Consider the following 19,299-nt stretch of genomic DNA (forward strand, 5'->3'; position numbering starts at 1 on the left):
GCAAAGTATTTTCTGTCTGTTTGTTTTTTCTTAGGTTGATAGCAAGCTGTGTTTAACTGTCACTTTTTCCCCATGCTGAAAAAAACACTCCTAAAATTTCATCATGAAAGAATATTTAAAAAACAAAGACAAACAAACAAATCCCTGGAACACCTCTGGACATGTTATTTGAAGGATTCATGCAGAAATTAAAATTAATTTGAAACTAGCCTAAAAATTTCCTATTGACGGTGTCCCTTTCAAATATGATATCAGCATATCACAGTTTTTATGCCTTCTTTGCTCTCTCTAGGAGGAAGCAATGGTCCTTTTCTGTGTGGCAAACAAACCACCTTTGAAGGTGGCATGAGAGAGCCGGCTATCGCCTGGTGGCCCGGACATATACCTGCAGGAGGGGTGAGTATCTGCTTTTAACAATTCAGATCAGTCTTAAGTGGCCTGAGCTGAATGGAGTGCTTCTTGCTGAGTTCACGCTTTGGATCAGACTTTTAATATGCCCAGTGTGTCAGTCCAGACGCTCGTCTAAATAAGGAGCTGAGTGCTGCCCCTACAAAATGATGCCGTTCCTGTTCATTATTGCAAATTTGCATCTAGAGTGTCTATGATCAACACTTCTGTGAGCACCGAGTGGTCTAGCCTTCATGTCTTCCTGCTCTATTTAAACCCTTTAGTCTTTTGGACCACAGTATTTTTAGTGGGCTGTGTGTTTGAACAAACTGAAGCATAAAACCACTGTACTAACGTGTGTCCCAATCCAGAGCAGGAGTGTGCTGCCCACATGCTCTCTGTGCCCTCAAGTATCAAGTGATGTGACCCTCATGGCTCCTGCTTTGCTATTTGATAAAAATTCCACTTGGGGAGTTCTAGATACCAGACTATTGCTCTTTCCTGCCCGCACACAAATTCAGATACGATCACTTGAAAATAATCCTCTGGTGGCACTACCAGTCTTTCCTGTCCCAGTTCTCATTAAAGAAAGATGCAATCAATTCTTCTGCAGGCAGGGTTCACAGTAAATAATACAGATTCCCTCCCCTTTCTGAGCATCTCTCATCCCTGAAGAAAGTGATACTTCGTTAACTGAGCGCTTTGCTTAAGACTGCAAACTATTCATAAATAAAACATTTTTCTAAGTTGCTTTCCTTTTTGGTGGTTTAATTGAGTCAGGATAATGATAATTTGTCATTTACATTTAGGAGGAAGCCATCAGATGGCTTAGATCTGCAGCCGAGGGCAGGAGAGTCGTTTGGTTTCATCATTTTTAAAGAGTTCACAAAACCTACTAGGGATGTGCTATTATTTTTTTAAATTTGAAATGAAAACAGTCTTTTTGTTTAAATTTAAACATTTCCATAAAGCCTTTACAAGCCAAGTACAACAGCCTTGGGCCAGCATACGAGAACATGAAACTGAAGCTGACTGCTTTGTTTTCCATGTCCAAACAAAATAATGTGCTAAAAGTAAACATGCATTATAAATGGGGACAAGTAAATACCAAATTTAAAAATTCTTTCCGTTGTAGTAACTCTGAGGATAATTAAGAACATGAGCAGAGAAGTCTGCTCATTTTCTGCCTGTAGCTGGCTGTACCCCTTGCACAGGTAGTTTGCACGTAGCGCAGTGGTGACTGTACGTGGTGCAAAACGTTCTCCGTAGCCCGATGAGCCGCATGGTTTCCTGCTTGAGTCCACACTTGCAGCTGCTGTTTGAATTCCTGTGAATGGGCATTTCTGTGCAGAGTTCCCGTGTTTGTGCAGGCGGGGGGACTGAGTGACGCCGTGCTGTACCAGGCCCGTGCATGCTCAGCTTAAGGTTAATCGGGCGGGTCCGTACCCGAAAATCCACTCCTCCACCACTGCTGATCTCATCCTTGGTGCTTGAGCACATGCTTAACTTTAAATCCTTCCTATCCTGGGCTCCATCACATGATGCTGCCTGCCAAACATCTGCATGGGCAGGTGTTCTGCTCCCAGATGTTCTCTTGGGTACCTCAAGAAGCTGTCTGTCCCCAGGACAGGCTGTGTTATTCTCAGGTAGATCCCATGTGATGCTACTGATACGTCAATGTGTGACAACTACTTATATGTCTTTTCTGCTTGTGTTCTTGCCATCGAGGCTCCAGCACTGGTACCTGCAGCAGCACTGACAGCAGGTGAGAGGTTTGGCTTTGCTTCTGTGTCATACAGCTCATGCTGCGTTGGTCTGTAGGGCGCCTGTAGTTATTGCTTCGTAATTATCTGGTATAAGTAAAGAGACATGTATTTTCTTGTACCTCTTTGGCTTCTTTTCTGTATCTTCCAGAGTCTGTAGCTTCAATGTCTTCTTGACTGCAAGTTTAAACTAGTCAGCCTAAGTCCTGTGTAGTCCAAGTAGCTGGAAAATGCGGGAAAACTGCTTCAAAGCCTCTCATTGCTCTTTCTTTGTAAAAGAGCTGAAGAAAACAAAGGCTTGGGAGCACAAAGCTGAAGGGTCAGCTCCTCCTGCTTGCACCGGGGTTGCTCCCAGTGCAACGGTTGTTCCTTCCCAGCCGAGAATGTTTCAAGAAGCAGGCAAAGGGGCCAGCGACCACTTCAGCCACAGCCAGAAAAAGAGCTGGTGGTTTAGGCCAGTAAAATCCAGTTACTGGGTGAAAAGCTCATCCCACTGCTGGGATCTAGCAGTTTATTAATATCTTATTGATACATAGGACTGGGTTGGTTTTGTTTCTATTAAAGGGTACATTTGTGTGCTTAAAGAAAGGAGGACCTTTTTATTTAAACAAAAGAAGGTAGGTGACAGGATTGTGAACACTCAACAGGACATTGATAGAGGTTTGGAGAATTGGTGCAGTCAGCTGATTTGTAGATTTTTGGGGGAGCAGGCTGCCTCGGGAGCGCATCTTGCTCTTGGCATCAACATTCAGTTCATTCTGGTCCCCCATCAGGAATATTTATTCACACACAAACAGCCTTTCTGCAGTTTCCTCCTCGGCTACGTTTTCCAGGTGAATTCACAACAAATCAGCATTTCAGTATTCCCCACATCACATCTGCCTTCTGGAAGGATCCAGCTGGAAAAAAAAGAAAAAAAAAATCATATTCTGTTGGTATTTGCATCCTCCCCTCACCCTCCTCCCCTGCCTCTCTCGTGCCTGCTTTCTGAAGGAGAAAAGAACATATCAACCCAAAGACAGCATTGCAACCTTTTCTTCACTATCTCCCATGGGGCGCAAATTGAAATTGAATTAGACAGGGATATCGGGTCTGCTCGCTGTGATAACTGTAAAAGGATTTTATTTAAAAACACCCTGACATTTGTTCACCCAGTTTCAAATATTTAGCTTTCCTCCTTTCCATTCCTGGTGGGGGCGACTTTATTAATTGTCGCCTTTGATTCAGAGTTAAAGCTTGAAAGCACTGATAACAGCAGTGGTGACTATTTCTTCTAGCGACATGGCCCACAGCAAAAGGATTTCATTTTCTTAAAGACGTTATGTGTATACTGAGAGTTTATTAAAAAGAGGGGGGGGAGGAGGGGGGAAAAATCCGTTCTTACGTGCGTAATACCGGCTGTTTCTCACTGATACGAGCAATATCTGATCTCACTCTTTTTTATATATTATTTATTTTCTCTGGGCTGTTGCCCTCACTGGATTTTTCTTTTTCTTCTCTTGAAAAAAAACATGGGAAAGGCAACTAGAATGAAAGAGCACTGTTGACAGGAGAAAATGGTAATTTTTTTTATTTTTTTCTCTGAAAATACTTCAAAGTTTTATATAAATATTAACCTTTTTTTTTTTTTTCCCCTTCTTCAATGTGGTGCTGCAGAGCACAGATAAATCCAAGTGGCTGTGGCATGGGCATTTAATTTCCTTAAGAAGTTTTCTCTGCTTCATGGAAAAAATGTTGTCTGAGACCAGAAACGTAATGGGATGATTAAAGAGAGTCATCTACATCTGGTTATGGTTAATAAGGGCCAGCACAAGAAGACCATGGTGGCCTCACAGGATTGTCACAAGGCGATGTATAAATTAGGTGATATTAGAGACGCAAGACTCAGGTCAGTGGTTGCCTCTTGCAGCCTGATATCAAACGGTTGAGGCGAGGGAATGGAGCAACAACAAGAAAAGGGACTTTGGATTTGTGTTATAAATTGCGAGAGGTTTAATTACAGAAATTGTCAGCTGCCGGTTTGCCCACCCGTTCCTGACGTAGCAGTTCTCGGGGTGCAGCCGTGGGCCAGATCTTCTCTTCATTCCCCCTGAGCTCTGCAGATGCTGTTCTGCTCTCCGAAGGCGCGCTCGGGGTAAATTACCTGCCAGAGAAGCCAATGAGGGGCTGAGCATCTTTGCCGAGGTGCTGAGCACTTGTAATCCCCTTTGGCTTCAGGGGGAGCACAGCATTCCCAGCACCAGTTCATGAGGCTGTCCAGCTCTAAGGTGTGAGCTGATGCTTTGGGTTGGATTTTTTTTTGAACACGTATACTGTTGTTTGGTTTTTTTTTTTAATGTCAGTCCTTTTTGAATGCACAGTTGAGACCAGAGGAGAGAGCCCATGTAAGGGGCCGGTCCAAGGCACGCACAGCGCTGTCTGCCACAGCTCATCTCCTGCATGACACAGCCAGCTTTGGTTTTCCCCAGGTCCGTGTTTGCCAAATGGCCCCAGGGAGAGCAAGACTCAGGGTTACCCCATGGGAGGCCTCAGTGCTGTTTCCTTTTCCACAGGAAAGTTCCCCAGCCTTGTGTCCATGCAGAAAGGGAACTTCATGTCATTATCCTGCTCTACTCAGTGCTTGTCAGGCCCCAGCTGGAATCCTGTGTTCAGTTGTGGTCCTCACTGTACAAAAAAGATGTGGACAGGCTGGAGAAGGTCCAGAGAAAGGCCACCGACATGATCCAAGGGCTGAGGAGACACCTCAGCACCATGTTCCAGTATTTAAAGGGCAGCTCTAAAGAAGCTGGAGACTCCCTTTTTACAAGGAGTTTAATGGAAAAGACAAGGGGCGATGGGTACAAGTTGTTCCTGGGGAGATTCTGATGGACACTATGAGAACAATCAGCCATTGGAATAATCTTCCCAGGGAAGCGGTGGATTCCCCAGCACTGGACATTTTTCAGATTCAGGTGGACAGGGCGCTGGGCCAGCTTGGCTAGACTGGGCTTGTGCCAAGAAAGGTTGGACCAGGTGATCCTTGTGCTCCCTTCCAACCTGGGATTCTATGATTCTACTATTTGCTTTTTGTGACGGCTTTGTGGGCTCTTTTCTATCTGTCCCTGCCACAAGGATGGGCTGAGCACGACCCCTTCCAGGCTGTCTGCTGCAGGACTATCCATGAATAAGGCTCAATCTCAAATGCCTGAGACCTTCTGCAAGATCTGTTGATCTTGGTCAACTCATCCAACAGCTTTCCTGGGCAGGGTTTCCATGCTGAGGCTTCCTCTTACACTTAGCACTTTGCACTTGGATTTTCTCTGGCGAGTTCTGGAAGTATTCTTGCATGCAGCTTTAATATGGTGTGTTCCTGCCAACACCTTTTGATGAATGAAAGCCATTAAAATTTGAAATTACTGTAATCAAGTAATGTGATATTGTAATGTTAAACTTGTAATCGGCTCCCTGAACGTTGCTTTCTCCCATTTCTTCTTTTAACTTGTTAATTCTTCCTTTAACTATTTGCTTTTGTCAGCCCAGTCTCTTAATAAAAGGCTTAGTGTTCCAGCAAAAATAGCATTTTCCCGTCAGTTTTTTTTTCCTAGAGCCAGCATCTCACAAAAATTCATTTATCATGTTATCATTTGTTGTCATATTTAAATAATTAGTGTCGGCTTACAGGCTGGGAGTTTGTTTGTCGTAGAGAGAGGATTCAGAGATAAAAAGTCTTTGATAGTCCCGGCATCGTGATGTTCACACTGACATTTGCAAGGCTAGAACTTGGATTTGAGTCAGAAAGTACTTCTGTACTCGCAGATGTGGGCTCGTATCAGATGGCTTCTGGTCTCCGAACAAGTGGTACAGCTGAGAAGTCTCTTCATGTTGCATCTTGGGCTGGTGCATCCTGGTGCAAAATGGTCTTGCTCTTGATTCGAACGTATCTGCTTCGATTCGGTGTGTTAATTTAGTGTGCTAATTAACCATCCTGCAGCAGATAACTGTAGCGTACCACAAGCAGGCTGGGAGCAAAGATTCACAAAGAAGTGGTCAGAAGAGACTTTTAAGGTTTTAAAATACAAATCAAGACCAGTGAGATAAGCATGGCTTCCAATTAAGGAAGGAAAAGGAAACAAAAAAAAGCTTGCACATCTCTGTTGGAGCCAAAACCAGATGTTTTTCTCCCCTATTAAAATATATACTAAAAATACCACAACTTTACAGTTCTTGAATTGTTGGAAATGGCTTGCAGATGAAGTCATCAGGCTCTTTTTGTTATTATCCATCTATCCCTCTGCTTTCTGGGACTCTGTCAGGGTATTCTGGACTCCAGAGATGACCTGGAGAAGGAACAAATCAAGGACTTCTTTTTTTTCTTCGTTTAAATGCTGATTTTTCAATCTACAAATGATTTGGAATTTGCTAAATTAAGTTGAACTCTGCAAAAACATGTTCTTGGAAAGCAGATACTTCGAGAGAAGTGAGAAGAAAATGAAAAAAGGGATTAAAGTGCAAATGCTCCCTAGAAGTGGAGAAATATGGATCATCTTTATGATGTCAAAAGGAGGTTTGCTGGTGACTGCAGCACCGTAAAGGGAGGTATTCTCAAAAGACGCTTAGCAGCGAAGGAGATTCAGGCAGCAAGACTTCTGCTTGGATGGAAACCAGCCCGTTTCGGTTTGGCTGTTACTGAAGGTCTCTTTGCAAATGCATTTTCCTTGGTTTTTCAGGTCAGTCACCAGCTGGGCAACGTGATGGATCTGTTCACCACCAGCCTCTCCCTGGCGGGACTGCAGCCTCCCAGTGACAGACAGATTGACGGCATCGACCTTTTACCTGCCATCTTGCAGGGCAAGCTAATTGACAGGTTCGTTATGAGCCCAGAGCTCCGACCCTTTGCCTCCAAACTGAAATAATGCCAAATTTGGGGTTAGTTTTTAAATCAAGTTTACAGAAATATTCTATAAACTGAATTAACGCATCGTTGCTCCTGCTCAGGGAGGTGGGGCAGCAGCAGAGCTTTACGCTATGTGTTAATTCCGCCGTGGAGTAAGTGGATGTGGGATTTCCTGACATGTTGTCATACAGTGGAGTCTGGGGACAGTTGTAAATGTCAGGGGGTTAGCAGGGATCCCTGGAACAACATATGGCAGTAGGGGAGATAAAAGCCTGAGAACTGGAGCCTGGGTTGGGGAGAATACATTATTTATTACTTAAAACCATCCAAGAATATGCTGGGTCTTTATAGCCTTGGCTTGGGGGAGTCTGGAAGTAAAGGCTGGGCGTTGCGGATGAGCTGGACACCCACCTCCCCCAGGGTCCTGTTTCTGTGGATGCTTTTGCAATAACAGATTTGGGTTAAAGACCCGGGATGTTTCTGTGCCCAGAGTTGTGCTGTCAAGTATGGGCACCGAGATCTGACAGCAAACACCCTTGGCTCCCTCCTTGGGAGGACTGGGGGTCAAGAGAGGTCTTGTAGTTGTGATTTTCATAAGGAATTTGCCAGCTCAGGAAATCTGAAAAGAAATATATTCTTTCTCTGTGAGACAGCAAGGAAATGTACGCATGGAAAACATATTTGACCCCTTTTCTGTGTTGGACATAAGGCTTTGTTCCATAAAACTGCTTTTGTGCCCTTTAATGTGAGAAGCATGTGTACAGTGTTACCTGAGAGCTCGGCCAGCGGCTGCCGTGAGACATCGCGTGTTCCTCGAACACAGCCTGGCCCAGCTCTGCTGCTGCAAGTCTGTAAAGCTGCTTCATTGGTTTAAAAGAGAATTTCAATGCAGTCACCAGCCCCTTGGAACTGCTGCTGTTTGTGTTACAATAGCAGTCACTCCAGGTGCATCACAGCTTTTTTTCCTTCCTTTTTTCCCCTTCTTTGTGTTCATTTTGTTTTGTTTTGTTTGTTTGGGCTTTTTTGATGGTTTTTGTTTGTTGTTTGTTTTTGTTGTTGGTTGGTTGGTTGGTTGGTTGTTTTCCCAGACCTGTCCAGGTCACTGTTTCCATAGCCCCCCAAAACTTTCTAAGAGCTGCAGTTGTTGTGCTCTTTTAAGCTTAAAAAGGAAAAAGTGAATGGGGGAAAAAAAGAAACCAGTAGTAGCAGATTTTTGAGTATAAGCTGTAACCCTCTTTCAAAGATGAAAAATAGTTTTCTTTTAAAAAAGGGCAAAAACCTGCAGGGACGGCTGTGATTTTAAAATAGAAGAGATTTAAGGCCACTCCTGTCATTCAGACGTGGATATTTTAACCTTATCTTGCATTTAGGGACTGTTTTTTCAAGGTGGCATCACCAGAGTGAGTAATTTTTTGCCAAGTGGTATCTCTGAAAGAAAGACAGAGATGTACGTACTGTCCCGACAGTGATAAACAGTGATAAACGATCTCATCAGCAGCCTGAAACAACTGGACAGAAGAGCTGACTAAGGTGGATGTCTTTGTGTGATGAGCTGCACCAGCAAACCAAACCTGTCTCCTGCAGATAATCCATTTCAGTAAAATTTCCTACTGTTCCCTCAAAAACCAGGAGCATGTTGTTGGGGAAAGCCACTGGACCATTGCTGGGATGCCCAGGGCAAGGGTTGTGCGTGTACACAGCTGCAAACCAAATGCTCTGAGCAAAGGGCATTTCTCAAATGCATTTTTAATTAGGAAAACCTCCGGGGAAAAAAACCTGCAATTTTCAGCAATATGTTTTAGATGATGCAAAGGGAGGATTTGGGCAAGAAAAGGGGCAGGAGTTAAAAATGAAGTGTGTCTGGCTGCTGGGTTTTCCTCTGTGGGGTTTTTCTGAGGTGGCATCCAGAGCCAGCCAGCATCTGGTGCCCTCCCTGGCCACCCTGTCCCCATGACACTGATGGCACATAACTTGGTGCTGCCGTCACGAGGAGACTGATTGTCACACAGGCTGTATTCTTGTTTCACACACACGTGCCATTTCTGAGACATTTGGTGTTTAAATCGGCGTGCACCATAGGAAATAACAGGGTCTGATAGTTCAGGGATTAACAATCACTGGCAGGCAAGCTGTATAATGTTTCATTCTTGCGCCCTGTGAGCTCTCAACTTGATGAACGCTTTTAAAAAATGTTAATTGAAAACCTTGCAGCGGAGACTATTAGGAGGCAGCCTGTTTCTGCCTGATAGCCGGATCGGAAGCCAGACGCCATTTAAGTGTTTGTCTCCCTTATCAGCCGGGCTGCTGCAGCACTGGCTGCCCGAGTCCGTCACCTTGACGTTTCTCATGCAGCTTTGCTCTATTTTCTCAGGCCCATATTCTATTATCGTGGCAACGAGATGATGGCGGTGAGAGTTGGGCTTTACAAGGCTCACTACTGGACCTGGAGCAACTCCTGGGAGGAATACAGCAAGGTAACGGGACACCTACCCACACCCTGCTCCCGTTTGTTCTCGTGGCGAAAAGTAGCCCTTGAAAGCAGAGATTTAAATTGGGGAATGTCGCTGTGCACTTGCAAGCCAGACTTTTATTCACAGCCTCTTAAGATCTACCAGATCTGCTGCAAAATCTAAGGGGACTGGTGTCCCAGCACCTTCCTGCTGAAGTCGGAGAGGAGCAGAGGAAAAGGAGCAAAGTCAGAGTTGTTCTGAGAGGTGTTCCCTTCAATCAGCACTTAATGCTCCTTAATATTAAGCTGCTTTCCCTGCTGAATTCTGAGGTTTCACGTGTACCCTTACAAAGTTTGGAGTCTGATGCCAAATTGATCCTGTATCTCGCAATATCTAGTACAAAAGACGTGGTGCCCTGAACTATTTAAGTGAAATAGGAATGGCCTTGTTGTTTTGTTTTGTTTTTTCTTGAAAAGGAAAAGGGAAGCTGTAGGAACCACACAGTGGAAAGAACAGCGGTTGTTGAAAACAGTAGAGTACATGTGTTTAATCTATTATCAGCACTTCTGTGAGCCTGTATCACACTCTAAGATGTTTTACATTTTATTTCCCAAAGAGGCACAGCTTTTGTAATTTCCTGGCTGATCTTCTCACAATTGGATGTTAAGCACTATTATTTTTCTTCTTTTGTATCTTTCTTGCCTCAGACTTGGGTACTAAACTCTGGGGCATTTCTGCAATGGCAGGTTCACACATGTGCCTTGTTGATTATACCTTTAGACATGAACTAAATGCATTATGGCACAGCTCTCAGCAGTTTTGACAGCAGGCTGGTATTGGGGAGGGATTGTTTGTATGGGCATTTTTAATGTCTTTTTTTTTTTTTAACTTATAGTGGGTCCTCAAGGCATTGCAGGTGCAGAAATAAGTGCTGATGACATTTGTGGATGTAAAAGTGCAGAGTTTCTTTCATTGGGATGTCCTGGGGGTAGAAGGAAACGTCAGCTCCAAGGGAGTCATTTACATTCAGGGCTGTAAATATGTGCATTTGTCTTTTTAAGGTTGTAATGCTCTAGGAGTTGAAGTTTTTGTTTTATGTGGAGTAAGAAGGAAAGGAAAGGAAAGGAAAGGAAAGGAAAGGAAAGGAAAGGAAAGGAAAGGAAAGGAAAGGAAAGGAAAGGAAAGGAAAGGAAAGGAAAGGAAAGGAAAGGAAAGGAAAGGAAAGGAAAGGAAAGGATTGCACACTCTGTCTCAATGTTAATTCTACACAGCTAAAATGAGATAATATATTTGTTTAGGTTAGTATGTGAGTAAAACTGATACATCACCTGTGGCACAGTGTGGAGGATTTTCCCTGTATGAGACTGAGCTTGTGTGTGTGTCTGGGTGTACGAATGGGCGCAGATGCATCCTTTTCCCATGTGAATGCAAGATAATGTCACACACACATACCTAGTTGGGAAATAAATAAATGACTACATTGATCTCAACTTATTTGTCCATGTCCAAGTATGTGTGTAGCCGTGATAATGGGGACCAGTTACTCATTTCAAAGGCTTCTCCTACTGTGAGCAATGGCAGTTGTGCAATTAGGGAATATTTATTTCTTTCTAAGTCTTTGTTTAAGTACTGTCTGATAAAAGTCAGCAATTATACTGTACATCAGAGAGATGATTAAAAATTCACTTGCTTTCCCGCAGCTTGTATCACACGTGGTTGATGGGGATAAAATTGAAGCACATTAGTGGACAGCCCAGCCATTAACAACATGCAGAGGAAGCTGAGGCTGAAATTTGTTCCAATTCTCCTCATGTCCTCAAGCCATTAATTACAAGCCTTGCAAGTTTAAAAGTAGAAATAAATCAGAATGCAGAGCAGTTGCAGAGTTCCGAGTCCTGTTGTAGTTTTGTGATCTCACGATACTGCTGCCTGTTTCGGTGCCCTGTGTTCCCAGCTGAGTTGATATTGGGCTACAGTGGCGCTGCCAGAATCAAGAATGCCAATTTGTTTTCTGATTTAATTTGAAAAATGTATTTAAATAGATGCACATCTGTGGCATTAGGTATTCTGACTGTTGGCAGGATTGCTGTTCGATAAGTTTGATTTGCCATCCCAGTAGAACTTCAGCTAATGAGGCCTTGTTAATTGTATGATCTCTAGCGTGCGTCCTTCCCTTATTGTGAATCCAATATGAAGACTTATTAAATTTCCAAATGTGAAGCTCTTTCTGTCTGAAGGTCCAGACTCGGATAGATCTGCTTGGCATGTCATCCATTTGAAAGAGGTCTGCAGTTGGCCAGATGTGTCAAAACAGCTGTCTGCACTTTTTTGAGAGCTTTGTTTTATGGGTAGTTGAGTGTCTCGTTCTTTTGATAGATACACGGCACATTTTAGCCAAACCTCCTTTCGCTTTCAGAACTCCCTTGTTCCTTGACAGTGTGGGAAATCATTGATACAGGAAACTTGTGCTGTTTTTAATCCATGTTTTGTGCATTTTTGTTTGACTTTTAGATGAGATTATACCATTAAAGCAGCCAGAACCACATTTTCCTGTTGATATTGGAAAGTGTGAAATTGGTGCATGTCCTGGGTCTGTTTAGGGCTACCAGGTCTTTCAGGATTATCTAGAAAGAATGTGTGCGATTTTGGCCTCTAACCTGAAAAGCTCTGTGTTTGGATGCGGTATAAGTTAGTTAAGTAATAAAGTATGTATATACAAATAAAAATGTACCAGAGAGAAGCAGCTTACAGGAAGCACAGCCTAGGAAAGCAGAACAAGGATATAAATGCTTCTCTCCATATGGCACTTGGAATATTTACACTGGAAATATCCCACACAAGCGGGGCATGGGTTTCCAGTCGTCTTAGACTCCCGTGACGTTAACCTGCCCTTACAGGTCTGCATCCTCTGCCGTAGGGATTAAAACTTGTCATCCGTCACCAAGTCAAAGTATGCTGTTCTGCTCTTCCTATTTTTTGTTTTGTTTTTTAGCCCTCAAGCAATTCTTTTTCTAGTCCAACTCCCAGCATAAATTCTTGTAGTTGTCCTCAGAGCTGGAGGATACCTCTGCTGCCTGTTCTGCTGGCTTAACTTGATTACTTGGGTAACTTGCATTCTTGAATGGTTAATCTCTTGCAAGCACAGAGGGAAGGCTCGCTCAGTGGAAGCCAGTGAGAGCAAGAGCTCCATGGGACATTTTTCCTCTAGATTCCATAGGATGCTTACCTGGCTTCATCTCCTTTCATATAGGTGGCTCGTGTTTACACAGATTGACATTCGAGAAGTGGTAAGTGGGACAGAGATAGAAGAAAGGAAACGTTACTTGAAAACCGTGTTTTATATTTTTAAATAGTAGAACAGTAAAACATTTTTAAGTAGTTTGGTAGAGGGAGAGAAATCTTCACCCTGCACAAGGACTGAATCCCTGTTGCTCTAGGACTGGTGGATTTAAGTATGTAAGCTTTTCCACCATCATTGACCACCTTTCCTCTTGAGCAGTAATAAAAATAGCCATGTCTTGTGTGTTGGAGCAGAACTAAGGATAAACGGGGGGAGATCCCTCTCTTGTGCAACATAACACACAGGACTTTGGCTGGAAATCTTGTGTAAAATGCTGCTCTTGTTGCTCTCATCATCCATCCTTGTTCATTACCAAATTCAAACTGGATTGTAAAATGCATGACAAATAACGCATGCAAACTTGGCTTTTCTGTTCCATTGCTGCTGGTGCCCACAGCCATGATGCTGGGTGCACACTTTCCCACTCCTAAAATATGAACGCTCAGTGTCTGCATTGTTACCGATTATTTTGTCCACTGGATTGGAGGAAAAGGTACATTTCATCCTCCTTGTTTGGAAGGAGAGGTCTGAAAGGGGGGGAAAAAATGAGCATTCTCTATGGATTTATCTGAGTAACTAGTAAGGCCTTCAGGAATTGCCCAATTTAATGCTATGTAGCAGAGACAGGAGTATAAGCCAGCAGGAGAAAGGAAATTTCCTTCTCCCTGCCTGCCACAGAAACCATCTAGTAGAGAATAGTTCTTGTGCCATCCCAGAGCAGTGAGGCAAGAAGGGGAAAAAGTAATTAAGAAAAAAAATGTGGAAAACGCCCTTTGGTTCATTGGAGAGTGGCTGATAACATCAACCTTCCTGCTGCCAGCTTAGTATCTCCTTAGTAGCCTTCAGTGGTTTTTCATGGGAGCTCCTGTGTCTTTAAATGATTGGTGTGGGTGCCTGCCAGCAGAGCCGATTGTTTTAATGTAAAATGCCAAAGGGGTTATTCCTGCCGCAGCCTGGCTGATTGCCCTTCTCCCCGACGTGAAGGGATCGATAAAGCCTTTTCTGCGAGGGGGATGTGAAGTCAAGTAGAACCTCACAAATAATGACATTTGATTGTGGTCCTCTGAGCATATGAGCTACCCATTGATCGCTTCTGCTTGAGAGCCGCCGGAGGTTTTGCTGATCTGCCCATCTTCTGGGGTCTCTTCCAGACAGTTAACACATTAGAAGCAATTTTTCTTCAATGGGGGTGAAGCTTGGCAGCCACACTTTCAGGTGTCCGGTCATTCAGAGCTCCAGTTTGGGAGGTTTTTACTGAGAATGGCCAGGAGAACGAGAACGGCCACTTTCCCGCGCTGTGGCGAGCAGCAAGAAACAACGTTCCCAGCTTTAATTAACTGCTGTTCTTTTCTCCTTCCAATATTTTGCTGCTCTGGGTTTTGTGTGGCAGAATGAGGAGCCACGACCAGCAGACAGACCCCAGATCTGCTGTGCCGCTATCGAAATCTGCAGCCGCTCGTCAAGTCGGAGGGATCTGGGTTAGCGCCAGGGTGATGAATTGCCAGAAGGCTTAACGTTAACACAAGTGGTGATTCCATCACTTGGCGGAGAGCCCAAACTGGCAACCGGCTGTATTTGTCTCATGTCTGTATTGACATAGCATCTGTGGTCCATTTGCTCTGGAAATTAAAGCATAAGCTGTGCAGCTAACAGCCGCTAGATCTTACGAACGGAAAAACAATCCAAGCTACACGATTGCTGGGAAGAGGGGCAGAAAGATGTGCTTGTTGAAAGGTTTACCCAATGTGTGGGAAATGTTTGAGGTTTTGTTTCGGTTGTTTTTTTTCTTTAAAAAGGAGGATTGCTGGAATTTCTGCTCCAGCAAACAGGTCTGCGCTGTGGCGCAAAACCCCGCACCTGAGGAAGAGAGTGGGTGCCGGAGCTGAGCTATTTCTGGTTGCCATCTGATGCTCTTTTACCAGTTCCCTTAGAAGGCAGAGACCTGACATGCTCCAGATAGGATCTTCTGGTTTGGCTTTCATGCTTTTATAATTGAGGAGAAAAGATCCACAAGTTTGTTTAAACACAGCGAGTGACCTTTCTGCTTTGTGTGATCAGTATTACCTGTAAACATGCAAATTACCTTGGACAGCACACAGAATAAAATATTAGGCGTGTGCTTTAACCGGCTATTGATCCCTTGCATATTGTTATTAACAGTCTGCCAGATAAATAGCTTAAAGGAAATAAGAGCATATGGAGGGGTAGTTGATGTGGGTTCTGTTATCCTGGTGGAAAGGGCAGGCGTAGCTGCCTCTTTGCTCTTCTCCCACATAACATAACTTGATTTTTGGGTGAATTGCCCTCCTGTTGGCAGTGCCTGAGAGCTGAAGTCAGTCCCCTGTCAGTGTAAATGGGGGGAGCTCCTCTGCAGCCTGGGGTGCTGTTTAATGAAGGGCAAGAAATGATCCAGGATTTTAAATTGTCATTTAGAAGGGAGGCCCCGTCCTCAGCAGGCCTGTTGTCCTGCCTGGGGAGCAGAGCTGGGGGGCAGCTCCTTCCATCCCATCCAAGACACACACAAGGACTTTTGCCATGTCCATCCCCCTCAGTACCACGCATGACCGAATCTACACACTTTCCAAAAACCAGAGGCACTGCCCAGATGCTCCAGAGTGTGGATTGGCTTGTCTTTAAATAATTCTCAAATCTCAAGCAGATTTAATTTATACTGATTTTGCTCCAGAAAAGAAAAGCGATCCAGACTTGGGGATCCCAGACTTTCAGATCTGTGGTATAGCTGATTTTTTTTCTTTCCAGCCTGGGAACTGAAAATGCTTTGACTTACGAAATAGGATGAGATAGAGTTGTGGATGAAAAGATATTCTTTTCTGTCAAAGGGAGAGAAGACTGGGCTCCTCCAGTATCTGTAGTGTAGGTCTGGCTCTGATGCAGGATGATGCCTTGATCAGGGGTGTGAGGATATCATTTTATCTCTTATTTTTCGCTCATTTGTTGGTGAGCAGGTAGAAGATATTTTAAGTTCTCTCTGTAGGTTGAATATTGGCAGTCAGGCAGTACATAAAAATAATAATAGTCAATTTTATTTGCGGAAATAAAGTTGAAAGGCCTTTGAAGTTTAAATGGTGGCTTCAGCCGTATTTTAAGAGTTATTTATCAATGTTGGAAAACGGTATTCTTGATTTTATTTTTAAATTTATTTATTTCATTTTCCCCCAATAGACCACTTTTGAAGAGGCCATTGAGTGCTTAGATTAGAAGGACAAATAACTTTTGGCTGGTGGCATCAGGCAAATTGTCGCAGCAGATGCAGCCTGGACTGCATTCTGGAGTCTCAGCTACAAGGATTTTATAAGAAACGAGATAAAATGTAAACAGAGCAATGTACGAACAAATGCCCAAGAGACTAAAATCTTCTTTCAAACTAAAGCATTTGCAGCCGAAGAGCATTGTACCAATTAGCGGGCTCTTAATTAAATAGCTTGTTTGATTCGCATCCAAATTGTAATTTGGATGTTACGTAGGCTTTGATACCTTGTCATTAACTGTTCCTTTTGAAAATAAAAATAAAAATCTATTTTACGCTGTGTGTTTCAGAGGCCGGTGGTGTCACAAGGTGGAAAGGTCGATCATTTTTGTATCCATTTAAAGTCCATTATTGGTCGGCCACTACAACCTATCAAGCAACTCTCTTATTTTTCCACTCAGTGATTCAGGAATCTATAGCTCTGTGCAGATAAATAGGATTTCATGGGCTTCTAAACTTCTTGCTTTATTGAAAAGCAGAATATTAACTGCTCCACTGACCAGCTGTCCATTAAAAACACAGGATATTTTTAGAAAATTGTTTGCCAATCAAATCCTACCAACATCTGTAGAGACCCTTTTCAGTTTGTTTTGTAAGCAAATGCTACAGCTTCTTTCCCACCTCCATTGAAATATTCCCATTTACCTTCTCTCCATGTCTCTGTCCGTGTCTCGGGGCATTTTGAGGTATTGTAAGGAGCGCAGCGTGTCAGCTGGAATTGTAAAACTGAGCTTTAACAAGTCCATTTGGTGCTAGTCTTTGCTGGTCTGTGGGGCGCCCTGCTTTATTTGCCATTCAGTGAAATTAGTGTTTTGCATTTTGGGCTGCTCCCAGGGCTAAATGGGTTCCATTCGCCCCCCAAACCAGGCTCGGGGTGATTAGGGAGGTCGACACCTGGCTAATAACCAGCCAGGCTTTGGGACACACACACCCCCCAGAGGCATCTTTGGGAGGCATCTAACCCCCCAGACTTGAATCTTGGCAACAAGAACGTCTCCAGACTTAATGTATTTTCTTCCAGCCCCACTGTCATCCCCCAGTGAGTGCTTCTCTACCAGCCTGCTAGGAATCAGAAATGCACCCATTTCTTTAAAATTAACTGGATTTGCTTTGTTCTGCAGTGAAACAGATCCTTCAGCTCAAGGCAGGATTTCAGGGATGCTCCCAGGTGCCCATTGCCCCTCAGTTTAACTGGATGTTTTCCCCCAGACTGTTGCTTTTTGATCAGAACTGCCAAGTGATCCGATCCTCTCTGTGTGTTTCTAAGCCATAGAAACCAAAAAGAGAAGATCCTTTCCACATACATAATTCTTATGATTAAATAGTTTCGCCTCTGTCTTTAGTTTTGCCATTTCACTTTAATGAATATTTTACAGAAATTATTTTTTAATAAGATAAAAATGTAAAGCCTGCTCCAGCTTTTATGTCAGTGCAATACCAACATTGTCACCTTATTTTACCCCATCAGATCAGAATCCATTTTGCAGACTCTAACTTCAAAATAACTCTGCGTTTTGTGGGTATATTGGAACAAGGTGCTGAAGAAAGTGGCATCAGCTAGAATTTTGCTCCCTCCCCTGCTTCCCCCATGATGATCTCTCCTCTTCACTGCAGGGCATTGATTTCTGTCCTGGGCAGAACGTCTCCAGAGTGACAACACATACACAGGAGGAACACACGACTCTGCCGCTGCTCTTCCACCTGGGGAGGGACCTTGGAGAGAAGTACCCATTAAGGTGAGTCAGTGAACGAAGATGTGAAAACTCTCAGCACTGTCAGTGTGTGCTTTATATGACTGATTTGCCTTGGTAGGTGTTTCTTGCAATCTGCTTGAAAACCGTCCCAAAAAGCCATTACTGGCGAGTAGTAAAGAGAACGGAACAAACCTCCATTTTCAAATGGTCAGGTTAGTGATGTGCACGTGTCCAAGGCTCATCAGCCCCGTCGTTCTTGTTTTGTGTCTGACCACCCCTGAGGGAGGAGGCCAAACGTGCACTTTTGGACAGGACAGGACTAATTGCAGGGCAGGTATGGAACGAAGCAGTGGTGCTGGTGAGTGTGTGCATCGGAGCTGTGATTCTCTGTGTTTTGGGGCCAGGAGAGAAATGTCAAGTGATCTTTGCACACTGCGGGGTGCTTTTCCTCTGTGCGCTGGAATCTGTGAAAGGCAAATGTGGCGTAGCCTTCCTGTCTCCCAGCCCCTGCTAAAGGAGCTTTTCCAGAGGGGCTTTAGCAAGAGAACTTTCTGCTTAGTCCTGTTCCCTCCTGGACTCTCCTGGCTGTCTGAATCTGGGTCCATTTTCATATAAACCTGCTATTGTAACATCTCCAGCACACACCATGCCCTGAGAGATTTCTGTAAGGATTTACATAGTCATCAGCCAGCACAGCCCATGTACGAACCTGCCACCTCTAAAAAAACCTCCCAAAGTGTCCCCATCTCCCTCCCTCTTTCCTTCTACTGACTGAGTTTTACCCTGCAGCAAAACCAGCCGCGACCGGGGCACACAGGCTCATCCCTCACCAGTGGCTCCCACTTGGAGCATGTGGAAATAAAGAAAGATAAAACCAGTGCTACCATGACTGCCTGCACAGGAATGGTTTTGTGCAGCAGCTTTAACAGAGAGATGTTTTCTGAGCTGACAGGACTGCAATTACTCAACTGTTTTAAATAATTGAGTGGATACGCTCGCTCCATTACTTTCCAAAGAACTAAGCCTGTGCTGTCCAGTAAGTATTTTCACTAGAGAGAGAAGGGAAGGGAAAATATTTTCACTTCTCTCTCACTTAACAGACGAGCACCCTAGAGGTGCATTACACAGTGTATAAAGCTCTTTGGAAGCCCAGCACGTTAGCTCTCGCTTTTTATTGCATTTCGGCACTAATGAATAAAACAAATCTGCAGCTCCTGTATTTTAAATTCAGGTCCATGTAACTACGCTACTGGGTTGGGATTCCAGATAAGACTATGCCCCGCTTGGTTTAACAACTAATTTATTTTAGGACAATAGTGGATAGAAATGACCTCTTTTCCAACAAATGAAACAAATGGGTAGTATTAAGCGAACTGTAGTTTGCCTACAGTTTGTGTTTCCTCTGGGTTTGAGGGAGAGGAGCTCTTCCCAAAGAGGTGTTTGCAGGACTCCTGCTTCCCTATTATTTAGATGTTCCTTATCCCAACCGTGGCTTGAGCATGGAAATAAATGCCAGTGTTACAT

The 19,299-nt window shown here is 43.8% G+C and overlaps 1 protein-coding gene across 2 annotated transcripts in view; it reads left to right on the plus strand.

Annotated features, from left to right (window-relative positions):
* GALNS (galactosamine (N-acetyl)-6-sulfatase) overlaps positions 1–19,299 on the plus strand; it is a 44,677-nt gene that overhangs the window by 12,104 nt on the left and 13,274 nt on the right. The window contains exons 9-12 of one of the 2 annotated variants that reach the window (XM_082062633.1): positions 293–396; positions 6,857–6,993; positions 9,395–9,497; positions 17,696–17,817. In XM_082062633.1, the coding sequence (XP_081918759.1) occupies positions 293–396; positions 6,857–6,993; positions 9,395–9,497; positions 17,696–17,817 (466 nt within the window). Of the gene's footprint in view, positions 1–292; positions 397–6,856; positions 6,994–9,394; positions 9,498–9,620; positions 9,758–17,695; positions 17,818–19,299 lie in introns of those variants that run through there. The other variant, XM_082062634.1, reaches the window with a different exon arrangement.

The sequence above is a fragment of the Streptopelia decaocto genome, assembly GCF_964273445.1.
Source record: "Streptopelia decaocto genome assembly, chromosome: 11".
In the NCBI taxonomy this organism is placed as follows: Eukaryota; Metazoa; Chordata; class Aves; order Columbiformes; family Columbidae; genus Streptopelia; species Streptopelia decaocto.